This window comes from Hipposideros armiger, unplaced genomic scaffold, assembly GCF_001890085.2.
Source record: "Hipposideros armiger isolate ML-2016 unplaced genomic scaffold, ASM189008v1 scaffold_94, whole genome shotgun sequence".
Classification (NCBI taxonomy): Eukaryota; Metazoa; Chordata; class Mammalia; order Chiroptera; family Hipposideridae; genus Hipposideros; species Hipposideros armiger.
In genome coordinates, this window is record NW_017731444.1 from 3264847 (window position 1) to 3282421 (window position 17575).

Here is a 17575-nt window from a genome sequence, read left to right on the forward strand (position 1 = left end):
TGAAGGCTAGTGACTGGGATCATCTGGAGATGTATGTGTCTAGAAGTTGAGGCTGGCTGGAGGCTGGCACTTCAGCTAGGGTGGCAGCCAGAACACCACATATGACCTTTCCATGGGCTCTCTCCACACAGGCTAGTTTGGTTTCCTCACAGCATGGTGGCTGGGTTCTAAGAGAGACTGTCCCAAGAGAGTACGTGGCATTTTTATGATCTAGCTTTGGAGGTCACATAGCATCACTTTCACCATGTTCTATGTTTAAGGCTGTCACAAAGGTACACTCACGTTCAAGAAATGGGGACATAGATCCCACCCTTCTATGGTAAGAGTGTCAAGGTCATATTATAGAAAGAGCATGTGAAACTAGAGATATTGTTAAGGCCACAATTACTGATAAACTTACTGAGCCACATCCAGGGGGCATAGCTCCAGGCTCATAAGCCAGTTGGGAGAAAAGAGAAGAGAAGGGCCCAGCCTGGGAGCTTGGCCAAGGTCCCTCACATCCTGTACTGTGCATCCCCGGTTTGGCCTGTGATGCAGAAGGTTCTGGAAGACCTGGAGCAGAAGCTGCAGGCCATTCCAGGTGAGGAGCCCCAGGGCATAATCTGAAGGGGGCAGTGCCTATCCCAGGGCTGATTTCACCCCCTGCACCCTCAGGATCCCACTGCCTGAAGCCTTTGTCAAATTGGACTACCCCCTGGTGGTGATGCTGCTGGTCAGAGCAGAGCACTGGGCTGGACCTCAGAGTGATACCCCACCTATAGCTTAGCTGATTTACCACTGTTGTGGGCACCTCTTGGAAAATCCCTGCTCAGACCATCACTTCACCCTCACAGCCCTTAAGCAGAGCTTGGGTGTGACAGACAATATAGAGACCAGGAAGCCGAGGTTATGGGGTAATCGGGGTGGGTGGGAAGATGGGGTAGGGACTGAAACCAGCAGAGGATGGAGCTGGGACTAGAACCCTAGAGATGGGCCTCCTAGAGGCCAAGCTTCAGGGTCCCTGATATTAGCTAGGGGGTCATTTGTATACATCTGCCCAGAGGAGGTGGTGGTGATGAGGCCTCAGGCCTCAGGACCAGATCTCGGAATTTCGCTGCAGCGAGTTCTGACGAAACCCTCATCACCATGCCCCTTCTCCTCACTCGTGGCGAGCTCAGCTATCCATCCGACGGCTCCGCGCCCTTCCCGCGGTCAGAGTGTGCAGGCCGCACGGTTCTGCCCCTGCCTGGGGGACGCCATCGCCTCCTCCACCGCGGCGGTCGCCTTCTACGTGGGAATTCCCACCTGCATCCTCACGGACCGCGTGGTAAGGGCGGTACCTGAGCGGGCCCGAGAGGGTGGGGCCCGTGTGACAAGCAGAGCGGGGCCTGCGTGTCAGTCCGGGCCGGACTGGCATGGGCCCGAGAGGAGTGATGGATAAGGCAGGACCTCGGGACCGATCTGCCGCGGCGGGTCTTGAATGAATGACAGGGGCGCGGCTAGGACGTTAGCTGGCAAACTGGAGCCAGGCTTGGATGACGATTAGGGGAGGGCTGAGCAGAGGAGGCGGTCGCCGTGCGGGGCGGCACCACAGATGACCGAAAGAGCAAGGCTGGGGACAGGACGAAGGTTTAGTGGCTTGTGAAGGCCATGCCGGAGTGACTGACAGGGCAAGGGGTGGACCCGGGCTGAGCGACTGAGGAGGAATCTTTCAGGGTAGGGGCGAGGCCAGCGGTGGAGGGGGGCCAGAGATAACTGACGGGACTGGAGATGGCGGAGCGCTGGACTATGAGGTGGAACCCCGCGGGAAGGGGGAACAATGACTGTCTTAGGGGCGGCGGAGGATGACTGTAGCTCGAAGCCGGGGAAGGAGGGAGGAGACGCGGGACGTAGGTGACGTACTAGGAGTGACAAGGTAGGTGGCACCTAGAATAAGGGCCCCTTGTGGGTGAGGCGAGAGGATTGACGCCTCGAGGGAGGAGCTAAGGGGCCAAGAGTGACAGCCAAGAGAGGTCGTCCCTAAACATCGCCCCTGCAACTCTGCAAGGAATTCCGCTTCCCGCTGAACACTCCGAGCTTCGCTCAATTTCGTGCCCCAGGTAAGGGAAGGGTCGACGTCGCTGCCCGGGCTGCCACCAGCCGGACCCCTCCCTCAGCCCTGCTGCCTCCTCTGAGGGCGTCTGTCCCGGGGTGGGGGCGGTACACAAAGATTAGACCCGCCGGAAAGAGTTTTCCATCTTCCAGGCCAGCATTCCCGTCCTGTCCCAGCGAAATCCAGCCCAGGGCGTTCACCTACCCCTGATCGCGCTACAGGATCGTTCCCAGGGCCGGGAAACCTGCCATTAGCGTCCGTCCCCGTGGCAGCCCTGGTTCCGCGCTGGTTCTGACCCGGCCTGCCTGTTCACAGTTGCATAAGCGCTTTCTGGACTGGCCCATGGAGCTGCGGGTCTTCGCACGACGATCTCCGAGCCTGAGCTGCTGCCTGGGCATCCTCATGCTGGCGCTGCCTGTTGCTCCACAGGCCTCAGGATTCCGGAGTCAGCGCCTCGGCAGAGTCCGCGTGTCAGCCAGAATTCCTGCTGGGGGGATGGATGGTCTCGCCCTAGATCCTGACCACGCCCCCTCTATTCACTGGCCCGCCTTCCACCCAACTGGCCCCACCCCCTTAGTGCCTCGTTTCCCTACTTTACCCTAGCCCCGCCCTTACACTGCAGTCTCCACCCAAAGGATAAGCCCCGCCCAGTCCTACCTTTCTTCGAACCCCTTTCCCTGACTCCCACTACCCTCCATCTTTGGACCCGCCCCTGTACTTATTGGCCCCGCCCCTCCAATTCTAGACCTCCTCCCCAAGTTCAGCCGGCTCCCGGGTCTCGGGAGGGGTTGGGGGCTAAAGGTCCGTGACACTTTGTCCAACACCTGTTCCTACTTTCGCCTTCAGGTCTTGCATAAGGTCTAGGTCTTCCTCGGTATCCCCCCTGGGCTGGCGGCCCCGAGGTGGGTTCTGCGTGAAGCCTGAATAGGGGTTGGGAGGAGTCGTAAATACACGCAGGATGCTGAGGCCTGACTTAGGTCTTTATGTCTGGGCAGAATCTCTAGGACTCCCTGGATCTATCTAATCAAGTGAGTCAGAGCCGGGGGTTTGAAGACGCAGAGCCAACGGAAAAGGGACAGATCTCTCTCACCTCCTATTCCTGCTGTTTCTACAATCTCAGCCTGCACTCACATGTAGGGCCCATCATGGTGAATGACCTGTAATACCCTATCCGGAGCCCCCTCCCCTCTATGCCCACCAAGGTGCTTCGTTGTCCCAGGACCCCTGAGAGACCTGCCTTATGGGAGAGTCTGACTATTCCCAGGTTTAGGACCTCCAGACCCTGCTCCACACTGCCCCACAGGCAGAAGTATTGCCCTATGTCAACCTGAAGCCTTGGAGGCCAGCCTCCAACCTATCTCCCTCATCCCCAACAGATGTTCCCTATCATAGCATCGCCCCACATCTGGGGCCTGGAGTTCCCACAGAGGCGGGGGTGGGAGAGGGCAGGGCAGAACAGAGAGTTACAATCCCCAAATGCCTTCCCTTGGGAAGCCCCCTGAGGGATGGGGAAACTGAGGCCCAGAAATGGCACCATTTGGCCACCAGTGAGGCAGCCGTATAACCTACACATTAGCCACTCAGTCCAGTGGTCCGCCTGCCCGTGAAAAAGTCTGAAAAGATTCAAGGCATGCTCTTTCCAGTTTGCCTGAAGGAGGGTCTTCCCTTGTCCTCTGTCCATAGGGCCAACTCTTCAGGACACTCTGGTCAGCATCCAAGAGGTAAAGTGATCCTCTTGGGGATCTCTCAAATCTGGAATTCCCTTGGTCATGTGGAAGGGGGAGGAACAGCTCCCAGAAGTAACCATGGCTAGTCCTGGAAGCTAGGGTCTCTTGGAGATCCAGGAGGTTCCTGCACTGCTTTCTCACTGGCTTTGTGTCTGTTGCTGCTGAAGTCCAGAATGGAGGTGACATCCATCTTGCCCACTCTAGGGTGTCTCTAGCACCTTTCCCTGAGTCCCTCCACTTCCAGGTTCATCTGCCCCTTAGGGACTAAACCCTTCCCTCCAGACACTGTCTGGAGTGGGTCCCTAATGGCCTCACTGGGCTAACGAAACCCTGATCAGTGGGTGGGCACCGGGCATACCTCATGGGCCCAGAGCTGGGAGACCTAGAAAGCTTTAGCTCCAGGCCACAGCAGGGGGCCACAGCAAGGACCCACAGCCTTCACCCATCAGTCCACCATCAGTATTCTAACAATGCCAGGCCACATTTACTGAACTCATGCTCTGTTCCATTTAACCACATCACCTATGAGGCCCTGCTTGGTGGTCCAAACCCACTCCAGCTCTCCCCTTTGTCCATTACATGCTGGCCAAAATGGCCTCTCTTTGTTCTTTGAACATACCTGTGTTTTTCTGCCCCTGGACCCTTGCCCAGGCCTTTCTCCATGCTTGGAATTTATTGTAAGCCCTATAAGGGCAGAGATTATGTTTGGTTTTGTTTGGCTCTATATCCCCAAACATTTAACCAGATAAACAATACACACTCAATAAATGCCAGCTGTAACAGGTCTTAATAAATAATTCTTGAATAAATGTGCCTGATGCTTTTCTATTGACTTATTTAATCTTTACAACAGCCATGTGAGGTAAGAACTATCATTAGCTCCCTTTTATAGAAAAGAAAACAGGAACTCAGAGAGGGTAGACCATTTTGTTGAAGGCCCACAGCTATGATTTGAACGCCACAGGGACGATTTTTCCACCTGTCATTGGCTATGAGGATGTGGGAGTGAGGTAGTACACCACAGGCCAGCTTCCAGATTCTAGTGCTTGTGAGCTTCCTGGAGTAGGAGCCTTTGGGTCTGGGCTGGAAAGTTGGCAAGACTTGGGTCTACAAAGGCCCTAAGAGCGTTCCAGATGGAAGGAACAGCAGTGAGCAAAGGTGTTGAGGCAGGAAGATCCAGCTCCTGGAACCACCCAACTCAGAGGGCTGCGCTAGCCCAGGACACCCAGCCAGTTGTGTCCCAGGGCCCAGTTAGCTGGGGGTCTCCTCGTGGGCGGAAGTCGCTCTGCAGTCCCTCTCTCCAGGCTGTGGGCTGGGCGCCCCCAGGGACGTGGGCTGGGCGCTCCCACGCCCCTCAGAGGCAAGACGTTCCCACGCAGGGGCGGCCCTAGGAAAGGCTGTGGGGCGGGCCCTGGGGCAGGCGCCAGCGCTCCAGTCTCTGCAGCCCATTTTCTGTTGCTCGGTTGGCGGACCCTGGTTTCTCTCGCTGCAGCAGAGCCGCGAGGTAAGTGGGTGGGAGAGCCCCGCTTCTCTCGCAGGGGCGGGTGGGGGATGAGGCTTAAACTCCGGCCCGTGTAGTCCTTGCCATGGGGGGCTGGGATATGTGTGTGCGATTCTGGTAGCTCAGAGTTGAGGACTCCTGGGGAATTATTCTCTGTCCGCAAATGGGGCGCCAACTTTTTCCCCAAATGTAGATTACTCCTTCCCTCTCCCTATATGCAGGTCTCTCACTCACTTATACGTGATGGGGAGCCATTCCTTCCCAGATGTGGGAGCCCCTCTCCACTTATCACCTATGGTATATGCCCTCCCTAACTATTGGGTGCCCCTCTCCCCAGATGTGGGGGACCCTTTCTCTTTCCCGAAATGGGATACCTCTTTCCTCTCCCCAGATGTGTGTTCCTCTTCCTCCCTCTGACCTAGTTTGGTCCTTGTCCTCCTCTAAAGTCCTCCCCACCCCCATGGGATGCCAGACCCTGAGACCCGTGGGGGTTGGGCTCATCCTGTCCCCCTCCCCCACTAGATCCAGCAGAGCAAGCTCTCTGAGCACTGTGCACGTAGGCAGCCAATTAGGGGGAAAGGGGTGGGGGCCAGACCATCTGGCAGAAACCGTGGCAGATGGCCCTGTAGGGAAGGGAGGTAGCCCCAGGCCCTGCTCCCTCCTTATGTGGACTCCCACCCTGTTTCCTCTGGGGAGCCAAACAGCTGAGGGAGGTTTCCCAACCTGGCCAGGCTGAGCTGGGGTAGGAAGCAGAGCCCAGGCCCCCAGCCCCAAACTGTTCAGACTCTGCCTTAAGAATTTGGCCCCTTCCCACTTCTTAGATGGTGCAGGGAGGTCCTAGGAGAGGGTTCCACATGTCTAGGCCCCCCATCTACCCCCATAGGGAAATTCGACAAAATTAGAAGGGTTAGGGGCCCGAGGGTGACCTTGAAATTCTGGAATCCCACCACCACCACACCTGTGAAAATGGTTTCTCTCTCTGGGCCCTGAGGGATAGGGACATAGCACAGTGTGGGCACAGGACTCATCCACCCCACCCCCCACCCCAAAGATGTTTTTCAGAGCTGCCTGGAGTTTGGTGCTGAGGAAAGGAAGACTTGGAATACGAGGGATACACAGCCCAGGAGACACTGGTAAGACGTGGTCTCCCTTCTCCGTCGCCAAACTCCAAAGCTAGGTCCAGGAGTCCTGTCTGCAGGCTGCCCCTCGTCCCTTCCATGCTGCCCTGGGCCTACCCCAAAAAACGTTTCCCACAATCTTTACTCCTTGGTCCTGGGCCACATTCCTCCAGGAAATAGCTCTCAAAGGGTGAGCAGACAGCAGCCCCCTCCATCCAAGCTTCCTCAGGGCCTGATTCCAAAACCTCAGGCCCCTCAGGCCTTTGTGTTCTGAGGTAGAGGGAAATGACAGAAACTTGGATCTCTTTTCTGGACCCTGGTGTCAGTGCTAGTCAGACGCAAAAGGCCTAAAGCAGGAGAGACTTCAGCCAGATAGCAGAAGGGCCTTCCTGACTCTCAGGAGAATAATAACAGATAACATTTATTGAGCTCTTACCATGTACCCCAAGCTGTGATAAACATTTTACACAGATTAACACATTTAGACTTCACAACAACCGTGTGCGGTGGATGCTGTTATTATCTCCATTTCTCAGGTGAACAAACAAGGCCCAGAGACCTAGATATTAAAAGAGCCAGGATTCCTTGCACAAAGCAGTTCCAGTGCTATCCTGGTAAGGTGATACCAGTACCCTCCTTGTGGGCATCTCTGGTGACAATAAACAGAAGTTTTATTGAGACCCTCCTAGTACTTAGCTTTGTTCTAGACACCCACACAGAGCCCTTGAGGGCTTAGCCATCAGGGGAAATGTCCAGGAATAGAAGTAAACCAACCTCTCTCTTTATCAGTATAGTTTATGAAGCATTTACTGTGTGCCATGGCATTCAAGCACAATGCGGTAAAGGGGTCAGTGGGAGCTAGGGTGGGGAGGAACTGGGGTTCAAACCCAGCTGACTCAAAAGCCATGCTCTTGACCCCTATCGTTTACAGAGTAGTTTACATCTGTCCTCTCAGATTCATTTCACTGAGCCTTTGCCCACTCATTACCTCTGCCTCACATGCCCTCCTCACCTCAAATATTCCCAGAGAACTTGGGATTTGAAGCCACAGGGTCTGAATTGCAGCCCTGGCCCTGGTCCTTGCTTTGTGAATTTCAGCAAGTCACTTAGCTGCTCAGTTTCTTCATCTGTGGAATGGAGATAACAGCATCACCTGGCTCAGAGTGATGTGGAGTAAATGTGTTAGCTCACCTGAAGGCCTTAGAATGGCTCCTGGCACACAGTAAGTGCTCAATAAATGCAGCCTTCTCCATTGTTAGTGCTGGGATGTCCCAGGGGAAGCCTGAACTGAGCTCCTCCCTTGTGCCAACAGCCCCCAGCAAGGAGAAGATGCCCCCCTACACCAACTACCATGCCCAGCGCTCCTACCCCATGCCGGACGAGCCCTTCTGCACAGAGCTCAACGCAGAGCAGCGGGCCCTGAAGGAAAAGGAGAAGGGCAGCTGGACCCAGCTGAGCCACGCCGAGAAGGTGGCCTGTAGGTCTCAGGGTGGGGCTCGGGGGCGGGGAGTGGGCTGGGAGTGATTTTGCAAAGAAGGGCCTGTCAGGGAGCAGTGGGCAGAGAGACCCCCCCCCCACCTGAATGCATACCTGAGTGGGGAGGTTCATTCATTTGTTCATTCATTCTTTTATTCACTCAACTACTCATGCACAGCCTAATGCTAGGTGATGCTGGGGTTACAGGAGTGAATCGCCCAGATGGTTCCTGCCATCAGGGTACTTGGAGTCCAGTGAGGGAACTGGCACAAACCCAGGTAATACAGGGTATGTGGCTAGGGTGAAGTGTGTTCAAAAGGCTGTGAGGACCTGAAGGAGAGAGATGGAATCCTGGAGGGCCTTCCAGAGGAGGGCACATTCCAGTTGGCCTTGAATGGTGGGAAGAGTGTGCTGCTACACAATGGGAGCAGCATGGGGAAGGCTATGGGAGCAGGAGAGCATGGAGGGTCCTGGCATCACTGAGTGGTGTGAGGGGACAGAATAGAGAGAGGCAGGTGAGGTGGGTGGGGGAGCAGAGGCCTGACCCTGGGAAGCAGGAGGGATGTGTGACCCTATGTCTTGCCCACCAGAAGTCCCTGGGCTGACTCTGATATTTGTAGCTTCAGCACCAGCTCCTGGCCATACTTTGCATACAGTAGATGCTCAATAAGAATTTGCCGAATGGACAGCATCTGTTGCAGGGACGGGGAGGCTAGAGATCCCTGAGACCGAGAGTTGGCCCAGGGTCCTTGGAAAGGCTGCACCTGAGGCCCCTGCTTGCCCACTTCCTACCTGTCTTCAGTGTACCGGCTCCAGTTCCATGAGACCTTTGCGGAGATGAACCATCGCTCCAATGAGTGGAAGACAGTGATGGGCTGTGTCTTCTTCTTCTGTGGATTCACAGCTCTGCTGATTTGGTGGCAGCGGGTCTATGGTAGGTTGCAACACCTCACCTGGCTGTAGCCCTGGGCTATGCCCTTGTGGCTACAGCCACCAACCAAGGGAACTATGCTGCTACTCATCTGAAGAGTTTTGAAAAGTCTTTCAAAGAGGTATAGGGTGAAGGGCAGAACATGGCTACCAGGTGGGAAGGTAGGGACTCTACCTCTCTGGGCCTCAGTTCTCTCATCTGGAATATGGGAATAAGAGTGTCCGCATCTCAGGGCTCTTGTAAGGTTTTCATGAGAGAGAGCTGTAGGCCACTGGCTGGCACATAGTCATGAATGGTGGTGCTATTGATTGCTGTTACTCACCATGAATTTTTTCAGTATGTTTTTTCAGCTGCTGTAACAAAGAGTCCCTAACATACAAGAGCTTAAACAAGATAGAGATTTTGTTCCTCTCTCACAAAAAAAGCCAGGGGGAGTATGGGGACTCTACAAAGTCAGGCTCCTTGTGTCTTTTTTTTTTTTTTTTAAGTGAGCCATCCTGCCACCTTTTGGCAGCTCAGCGGCAGCTCAGCCGGGCCCTGAATGGAACCGGCGACCCTGTTGCTCAGAGCTCGCACTCTTTTTTTTTTTTTTTTTTTTTTAAGATTTTTATTGGGGAATTGGGGGGATGGGAACAGTGCTGGGGAATTGGGGGAAGGGGAACAGACAAGTTGCTGTCGTTTTTTGTTCTTCAGTCTAGTTGTTGAGGACGTTGCTTCACTGGCCCAAGTTGGCACCATCATTGCGCTCTTCCCGGGCGAGGCAGATCAGTCGCCGGCTTCTGGACGGCCGCTCACTGCGGCTGCTGGCCGCTCACGCCGGCTGCTGGCCGCTCACGCTGGCTGCTGGCTACACACGGCAGCCCATGGCAACCCACTGCCACAGGGGCTGCAGCCTACGCCGTCGCCGGCGACTCACGGCTGCCTAGCTCCAGGTTGAGCTGTTGTTCAGCATCTTAGCTGTGGAGGGCAGTGTCACTGGCCCTCATATGTGGGATCCGAACCGGGGCCCTCTGGCGTCCCAAGCCAGTTCTTAACCATCGCGCCACTCGGCCGGCCCAGAGCTCGCACTCTTGAGTGAGCTCTTAACCAACTGAGCCACTCGGCCAGCCTTTCCTTGTGTCTTGTTGCTCTGCCAGCCTTAGCCTGCAGCTTCCTTCTTGATATACAAGATGGCTGCTCTAGCTCTAGCCATAGAGTCTACATTTCATACAAGAGGAGGGAAAGGGAGGACACGCATCTCTTTAAGATCCAGAAGTTGTACACACCACTTCTGCTCACATTCTATTGGCTAGAAACGGTCACATAACTATGTTTAGCCACAAGGGAACCTGGGTGTTCACATACCCAGCTGATGAGTTAATACTACAGAAGAGTGATTCTCAAAGTGTGGTCCCTGGACCAACAGCTTCACTTGACTTCACCTCTTGTGGCCTCACCTCTTGTTTTTTTTTTCTGTAAAAGTGTGATGGAAATTCTTACCCTGTATGAGGATGAAATGAGATAGCCTTTGGGGAAAATTCTAGACTAGCTCAATGTTTGGTACTCATAGGTGCCCAGAAAGGCCTTTTTTTTTCTTGCCCGCCCACTGGGACAGAAAGTACTAGGGACAGAGGTCAGGCAGGCTGTCAGTCTCAGGGGCAGATGGACCAGGAAGTAAGATGTGAGCAGTGTTGGGTGCTCCAGTCCCTATGCCTCCGCTGATCCACACATGAAGGCACCTAAAACGCCTCTGTGAGTGCTTCAGCCTTGGGGTTACGTATTGCCCTCCCCAGATTTTTAAAGTGAACACCCCTACCCTATCTCCTACTCTCAATCCTCTCAGGAAGCAAAAGAAACTACCTCATCCTGGACCCTTCCCTATAAGTGGGACCAAACTCAGTAATTATAATTATAGTAGCTACCATGTATTAGGGGCTTAATATCTGTCCCACATTGTGTCAGTTGCTTTATAAATACTAACTCCTTCAATCTCAACCCTAGCGGATAGGACCTATTTTCGACAGGTAAGGAAACTGAGGCTCAGAGAGATAAAGTGACTTGTTCAAGGTCACACAACAAGGAAGTGGTGGAACTGGGATTTGGATCCAGGGCTAACTTCAAACCTGTGCTCACCTGTTTGTTACCATTGGGCCACAGAATAGGTGAGGAAACTGAGGCTCAGAAAGAGGAAGGACCTTGGCCCCGTTCCCACAGCGACACTAATGCAGGGCTGGGACCAGAACGCGGAGGTCCCTGGAATGAAGCTTTAGGAGGGAGCCTGGAGGGGGCAATGGGCAGGGTAGAGGGAGCCCCTCAGTGCAGAACACGCTAATCCTGTGACCGGAGACCCTTCTCAGCGGGAGAGGGCAGGCCTGATAGGGTCCTGAGCTGCCCCTGTCCCTACCCCATGCCTTCCCTGCAGTGTTCCCGAAGAAGCCCATCACCCTGACGGATGAGTGGAAGGCCCAGCAGCTCCAGCGCATCCTGGATATGAAGGGCAACCCCGTGCAAGGCCTGGCCTCCCGGTGGGATTATGAGAAGAAGGAGTGGAAGAAGTGACATTGCATCCTGCACCCCAGGCTGCTCTTCCGGCAGCTCCACCCTGGCCCAGAGCTTATGGTGCACCCCCGTCCCCTCTCCTCAACCCCAATAAAGCTGGCCTGTTCTCTTCGGTCTTTAAGCTTCACCTCAATCTTTACCTGCTATGAAGCCTACATTATACCTAAAATTAGGCAGTTTGGTAGGCGAGGGGCAAGAATAAGCCACTTGCCAGGGGCTCAGAGCCTGGCTTGTTAGAGAGGGCTTCCTGGAGGAGTAGGGGCTCGGGCTGAGTCTTAAAGGACAGGTGAAATTAGGAAAGGCAAGAAAGAGACTGGCCAAGACACTCCTTTCTTCAGTCAATTAACAAATACTTATTGAGTATCAATTGTGTGCCAGGTACCACTCCAGGCCCTGCGGATATGTCAGTGAACAGGGCAGACAGTCTCTGGCCTCACGGAAGAGACATTTCCTTAGGGAAAGGGGCGGGGTGGGGGTGGGGGAGGTGGGAGGCAGAGACAGAAAAGTGAATAAGTATAATATATAGTATGTGAAATGGTGATAATTGCTAATAAGAAACAAAGCAGGAAAAGAGACAGCTAAAAGGCAATCAGGCAATTGGGGGTGGTAGGTAAAGACCGCTTAGGAGGAGGCATTTGAGAAAAAGTCTGAATGGAACAAGGGAACAAGCCTTGTATCAGAGAGAGAGAGAGCTGCAGCTGCAAAGACCCTGGGTGGGATTCTGGTTTGTACAATATGTTTGTGGAACTTCAAGGAGGCCATAGTGAGTGACTGGAGTAGAATTACTTGGAGGGTAGTAGGAAGGTGTGTGTTGGGGGAGAGGGTTAGTCTTGGGGCGGAAAGCAGATAATTAGGGCGTCATGGGATTTTATTCTAAGTGTGATGGGAAGTCACTTCAGCCTGCCTCCTCTGAGAAACAAATGCCAAGAAAGGATTAAAGATGTGAGGGGATATGTTAGGGGTTATGCCTCTGAGAGATAAAGGAGAGAGGGAAGGCAGGAGGATTGGGTGGGAAGAGCCTCTGACTTCAGTATACTGTATCTGAGTCCAACCAGGAAACAGGAATCACATAATAATTTAACAGGGGCTGTTTAATATAAAGAGTTACTAAGTTTACACAAAAGAGTAACTGTAGAGATGTAAAGATGACTTTAAAGGGTATCCTAGGGAGCATGCTTAAAGAAGGATACATTTGGAAGAGGGGTGCCTTCCCCACGCTGGGGTTCAAACCTCGTTGGAGGAGGTGTGGGTGAAGCCCACTGGATGGCAGAAAACTTTGCTGGGTTGCCTGGGCCACAGCTGGTCCATAGTCACGGGACAACAAGGTTAGAAGTCTTCAAGAGGCCCAGGGGGGCCGAGGCTGGTGGGTGGGGCATCTTTGCAGATGTGAGGCCGAGAGGGTGTGGTAGCTGTATTAGGAGGGTGGCAGGAAGATGGTCTCCAGGCCTGGGGGCTGCGAGGTTGCTGATAGACTGTGAACACTGGGCTCATGGTTGAGGCAGGTCACCATCTGATGTCCTCACATTGCTGCTGACCTACCACATAGCGGGAGCGAAAACTCCCTCCCCCCTCACTCACTCACACCAGAGCCGGAAAGATGAGTCTTCTTTACTCCTGAAATGTCCCCATAGCACCCTCTGCTGGCAACGTTTAGCATCTCACTGTAAAGGAGACCATGCTGAGACTAGTTCATTATCGTTGAGCAGGCACTAAGGGGTGAATTTGGAGCTGAGAGGGAATACATTGATAACTGAAATAGCACCTCTGAGAAAGTCTTGGCCAGATCAGTGGGGAACCCCAGGGCAAAATATGCCCGTTAGAGGAGTCCTGTGTTGGGCAATATTGACCCATCTCTAGAACCCACTGTGCTCAGTCGTTGGTTAGGAGCAGCCTAGGGGGACCGTGGCCTCAGCACAAATGCTGCAGCAGAACCATAGCAGGTTCTCTTGGAGAAAAATTTGAGCAACACACCTCCATGGACACCCTAGATGCCAAGGGAGCAGCTGAGACAACAATACTCATTCAATCAACAAATATTTAGAGAGTACCAACTAGGTATCAGGCTCTGGAGACAGTGAATGAGACCTTATTTCAGTCCTCGTGAACCTGAAGGTCTGGAATAGGAACACAGACATTAATTAAATGGTCACCCTAATAAATTATAGCACAAATGAGTGTTAAGAAGAGGAGGTACATGGTACTTGGACTGGCCAACGGGGGGAACTGACCTAATCTAGAGAAGTCAGGAAGGGCTTCCCAGAGGAAATGTCCTCAGACTTGAGACATGAAGGATGACAGGGTATAAACTAGGTGAAAGGCAGAGACAGCATGTGCAAAGGCCCTGTGGTAGTGAGGACCACGTGGCATGTCAGAGTAAATAAAGAATGCCAAGGGGCTGTCAGAGGAGAAAGAAGAGATGGACAAGGGGAGATGGGAAAGTAGGATACTCACACAGGGTCTTGGAGTCTTTGCTGCTTCTATCGAAGAGACAAGTCTGCAGAAACAGAGAAAGATGGAGCTGAGGTTGTATGTTGGCGTTAGAGTATGGAGAGCCTTGAACATCCATTTAATGTTTATCTGAGACAGGCAGCTGCCTTGGTCCCAGGCTCTGTCTGGCATGGGGGATGCATTTATTAACCACCTCTTTAGCATGAGAGATGCTGGAAAGCATACAGGAGCCCTGCCCTCCAGGTTTCCCAGTCTGTTCAGAGGGACTGGCAAGGCCATAGCCAGCCAGAAGCTAATGGAATAAGAATGACGGGGATGTTTAGTAGTATGTTTTGACCCAGACACTGATGCTTTGCCAGCAGCAGGAGCAGTTGCAACATAACTAAAAATGTTGAAATATGCAGGCAGTAGAATTTGTTTAGATTAATAAATTGCTAAGGAATCATGTTGTGAGTAACAAAGAAAATTATCAAAATTGGCCCAGGGAAAAATCAGATGTTGTACTAAGTCAATTTTTCCCTACAAGAATGCTGTGTAACGAACAATCCCAAAGCTTGGCAGCTTACAACTTTGAGCATTTATTTTTATCTTTCATGGGCCTGTGGGTTGGCGGAGGCTCTGCTGGGAGCTGCCGGTTTAGTTCCGGACTGTGGGTTGGTATTTTGGTTTGCTAGGGCGGCCATAACACATACCACAGACTTGGTGGCTTAAGAAACAGAAATGTGGAGATGACCGGTTAGCTCAATGGGTTAGAGCATGGTGCTGATAACGCCAAGGTTGCCGGTTCGATCCCCACATGGGCCACTGTGAGCTGCACCCTCTTTGAAAGAGTCAACTATGTCATTGTAGCATGAAAGCAATGTGAAACCAGTGACCATGGCTGTTCTCCAATAAAATAAAAAAAAAAAGAAACAGAAATGTTTTTTCTCACAATTTTGGAGGTTAGAGGTCCAAGATCAGGTGTTGGCAGGATTGGTTTCTTCTGAGGTCTCTCTCCTTGGCTTGTAGGTAGCTGCCTTTTTGCTGTGTCCTCCTCTGTGTCTTTCCTCTGTGTGTGTTCGTATCCTTAGCATCTCATTGTGTGTCCAGATTTCCTCTGCTTATAAGGACACCAGTCAGAGTGGGTTAGGGCCTTCCCAAATGACCTCCTTTTAACTTCATCACCTCTTTAAAGGCTTTATCTTCAAATACTATCACATTCTGAGGGATTAGGGATTAGGACTTCAACATGCGAATTTGCAGGGGACACATTTCAGCCCATAACAGCTGGGTCAAGGAATATTCCATGTGTTTCCTTGTTCTGGGAGCAGCAGGCACCTAGGGCATGTTCTCCTGAGGGGCAGAGTGACAGTGGGTACACATGCTTTTAAAGCCCAGACTCAGGGGCGGCTGGTTAGCTCAGGTGGTTAGAGCGCAGGCTCATAACACCAAGGCTGCCATTTCGATTCCCACATGGGCCACGGAGCTGCGCCCTCTACAACTAGACTGAAGACAACTACTTGACTTGGAGCTGATGGGTCCTGGAAAAACACAGTTTCTCAATAAAATTTCTAAAAAAAAAAAAAAAGCCAAGGCTCAGAACTAGCACACACGCAACCAGCTCCACATTCCACGGGCCAAAGCAAGTCCCATGGTGTTCCGGTTACTATTGGTGCATTACAAACCACACCAAAACTTAGAGGCTTAAAACAACCATTGTATTACGCCTACCAATTCTACAGGTCAGGAATCAGGCAGGGAACATTGGGAACTGCTTGCCTCTCCTCTAGAATGTCTGGGGTTTAATCTGGAAATATTCAAAGTCTGTGGCCAAAATCTTCTGGAGGTGTCTTCACTCACACATCTGGTGGTTTGATGCTGGCTGTCAGCTGGGACTTCAGCTGGAGCTGTCAACAGGAACACACTTCTTGGTGGCACCCCAGGTGGTCTCTCTGTGTGGGCTAGTTTGGGCTCCTTCAGAGCATGGTGGGTGGGTTCCAAGAGAATAAGAGAGAAGTGTATTGCATCTTTATAATCTAGCCTCAGAAGACACATAGCATCACTTCTGCCAAACCTGGTTGGCAAAGGCACTCACAGAGGTCTACCCTGTTTCAAAAGGAGAGGACATAGGCTTGATTCGGAGTGGGAGGGGGATGACAGCAAAGTCACAACATAAGATGGGAGATGAATATGAGATGGGAACTTTTGTTGTGGTCATCTTTGGAAAATATAGGCTGCCATTCACAGTCAAGCCCAACATTGATGGGTAGAAAAATGTCCTCCAGCAGAATGCATATAGCGTGCATGGGGAGGGAAGGCAGAATTGTGAGCAAAGAATACAACCTACCACAGATGTGTAAAAATAACTGACACAAAATCAAATTGACAGAAACGAAAACTGACCACGTTATTAAATTGGATATTGACTAAAATTCAAACAGAGAATAAAGTTTTGACATTTAGATAATCAAATTTGACCTGAAAAAAAATTGGACCAATTAGAGATAATGGACATAGTAGACAATGCATAATGGCAGGAAACCAGTGAAATCAGATATGGACTAAAAATGACTGAGAGAAGAATTAAATTTTCATGGTGGCATTTACTCCATGACACCAAGTGATTGTCATTAAAAAAACAAAACTTTTGTGAAATTAAATTTAAAACAGGAAACATTAGAAATAGTTTAACTTTGGTCATAAAATTACTGACAAGGAATTAAATTGTCTTCATGCAGCTTGCTCAAGAAAACTGTCTTGATGTATTAGAATTGATGTACTGCTGATAAAAATAATCGGGTTGAAAACTCAGTCAAATAGTCTTAGGGTGAACACATCTATGAGGTCAAAACATTTGGGTCAAAATATCTATAATATTATAGCTATTGTAATATAATTTTCTGTAAAAAAAAGGAGAAACTCAAAGGACAAACTCAAAACTCAAAGAACTAAAAAGTATTTGTATGTATAAGGGATCAAGGGCGAATTTCCTTAATATGTGTTTTAAAAAACCCATCTGACCAATCAGTAAGAAAAAAAAACAGGAATGCAGTAGAAAGTGAGCAAAAGTCGTTACCATGGAGATTAGAGAAAAACAAAACAAAACAAACTGCGTAAAATTTCTTATGGAAAAGTTCAAACATACAGAAAATTTAACAAACATTTTTGTGTCTCGCGGCATCCACAATTATCTACTCATGGCTCACTCATTTCCCTACCCCTGCCCCTGAATTATTTTAATAAATCCCAGGTGTCAATCATTTCATCCTTAAATATTTCAGTAGGTCTCTAAACCATGAGGACTATTTTAATATACATAACCAAAATACTATTAATACACATTAGGGCCTGTGGAGTGGCTCAGTTGGTTAAGAGCGCGAGCTCTGAGCAACAGGGTCACCAGTTCGATTCCCACATGGACCAGTGAGCTGTGCCTGACCCGAGCTGCCGCTGAGCTGCCAACAGGTGGCAGGATGGCTCAGCTGGTATAACAACAAGATTGCCTGTTCGATGGCGGGCTACACCCACCCACAACTAAGACTAAACTTGGCACCTTGAGCTGAGCTGCCTCCTGGATGGCTCAGTGGATAGAGTGTGTGCTCTTATCAACAAGGCTGCTGGTTCGACTCCCACATGGGATGGTGGCTACGCCCACCCGCAACTGAGATTGAACACAGCACCTTGAGCCTAGAGGCCAGGAGCTGCCTACGGGAAGCCAGATGGCGACTGGCACCCTCCACAATGAAGACTGAAGAACAACAACTTGGCTGGTCCCCTCCCCCAATT

At 51.5% G+C, this 17575-nt stretch overlaps 1 protein-coding gene across 2 annotated transcripts; it reads left to right on the forward strand.

Moving 5' to 3' along the window:
* Window positions 1-1374: 1374 nt before the first annotated feature.
* On the forward strand, window positions 1375-11489 carry COX4I2 (cytochrome c oxidase subunit 4I2). Of its 2 annotated transcripts, XM_019645832.1 has the most exons (8): window positions 1375-2078; window positions 2387-3204; window positions 3755-3792; window positions 5178-5302; window positions 6351-6432; window positions 7730-7894; window positions 8696-8827; window positions 11226-11489. In XM_019645832.1, coding segments are annotated over exons 2-8 (681 nt in total). In that variant the 5' UTR covers window positions 1375-2078; window positions 2387-3202; the 3' UTR covers window positions 11363-11489. The 2 variants fall into 2 exon arrangements, with proteins under 2 accessions (XP_019501377.1, XP_019501378.1); XM_019645833.1 differs by lacking the exons at window positions 1375-2078; window positions 2387-3204; window positions 3755-3792; window positions 5178-5302 and adding an exon at window positions 5448-6041.
* The last annotated feature ends 6086 nt before the right edge of the window (window positions 11490-17575 follow it).

Bases quoted from the DNA above. Each gene is read 5' to 3' on its own strand.
- COX4I2 (XM_019645832.1), top strand. The intron at 5,303-6,350 runs GTAAGTGGGTGG...CCCACCCCAAAG, and splicing joins CGCTGCAGCAGAGCCGCGAG to ATGTTTTTCAGAGCTGCCTG. The intron at 8,828-11,225 runs GTAGGTTGCAAC...CCTTCCCTGCAG, and splicing joins TTGGTGGCAGCGGGTCTATG to TGTTCCCGAAGAAGCCCATC.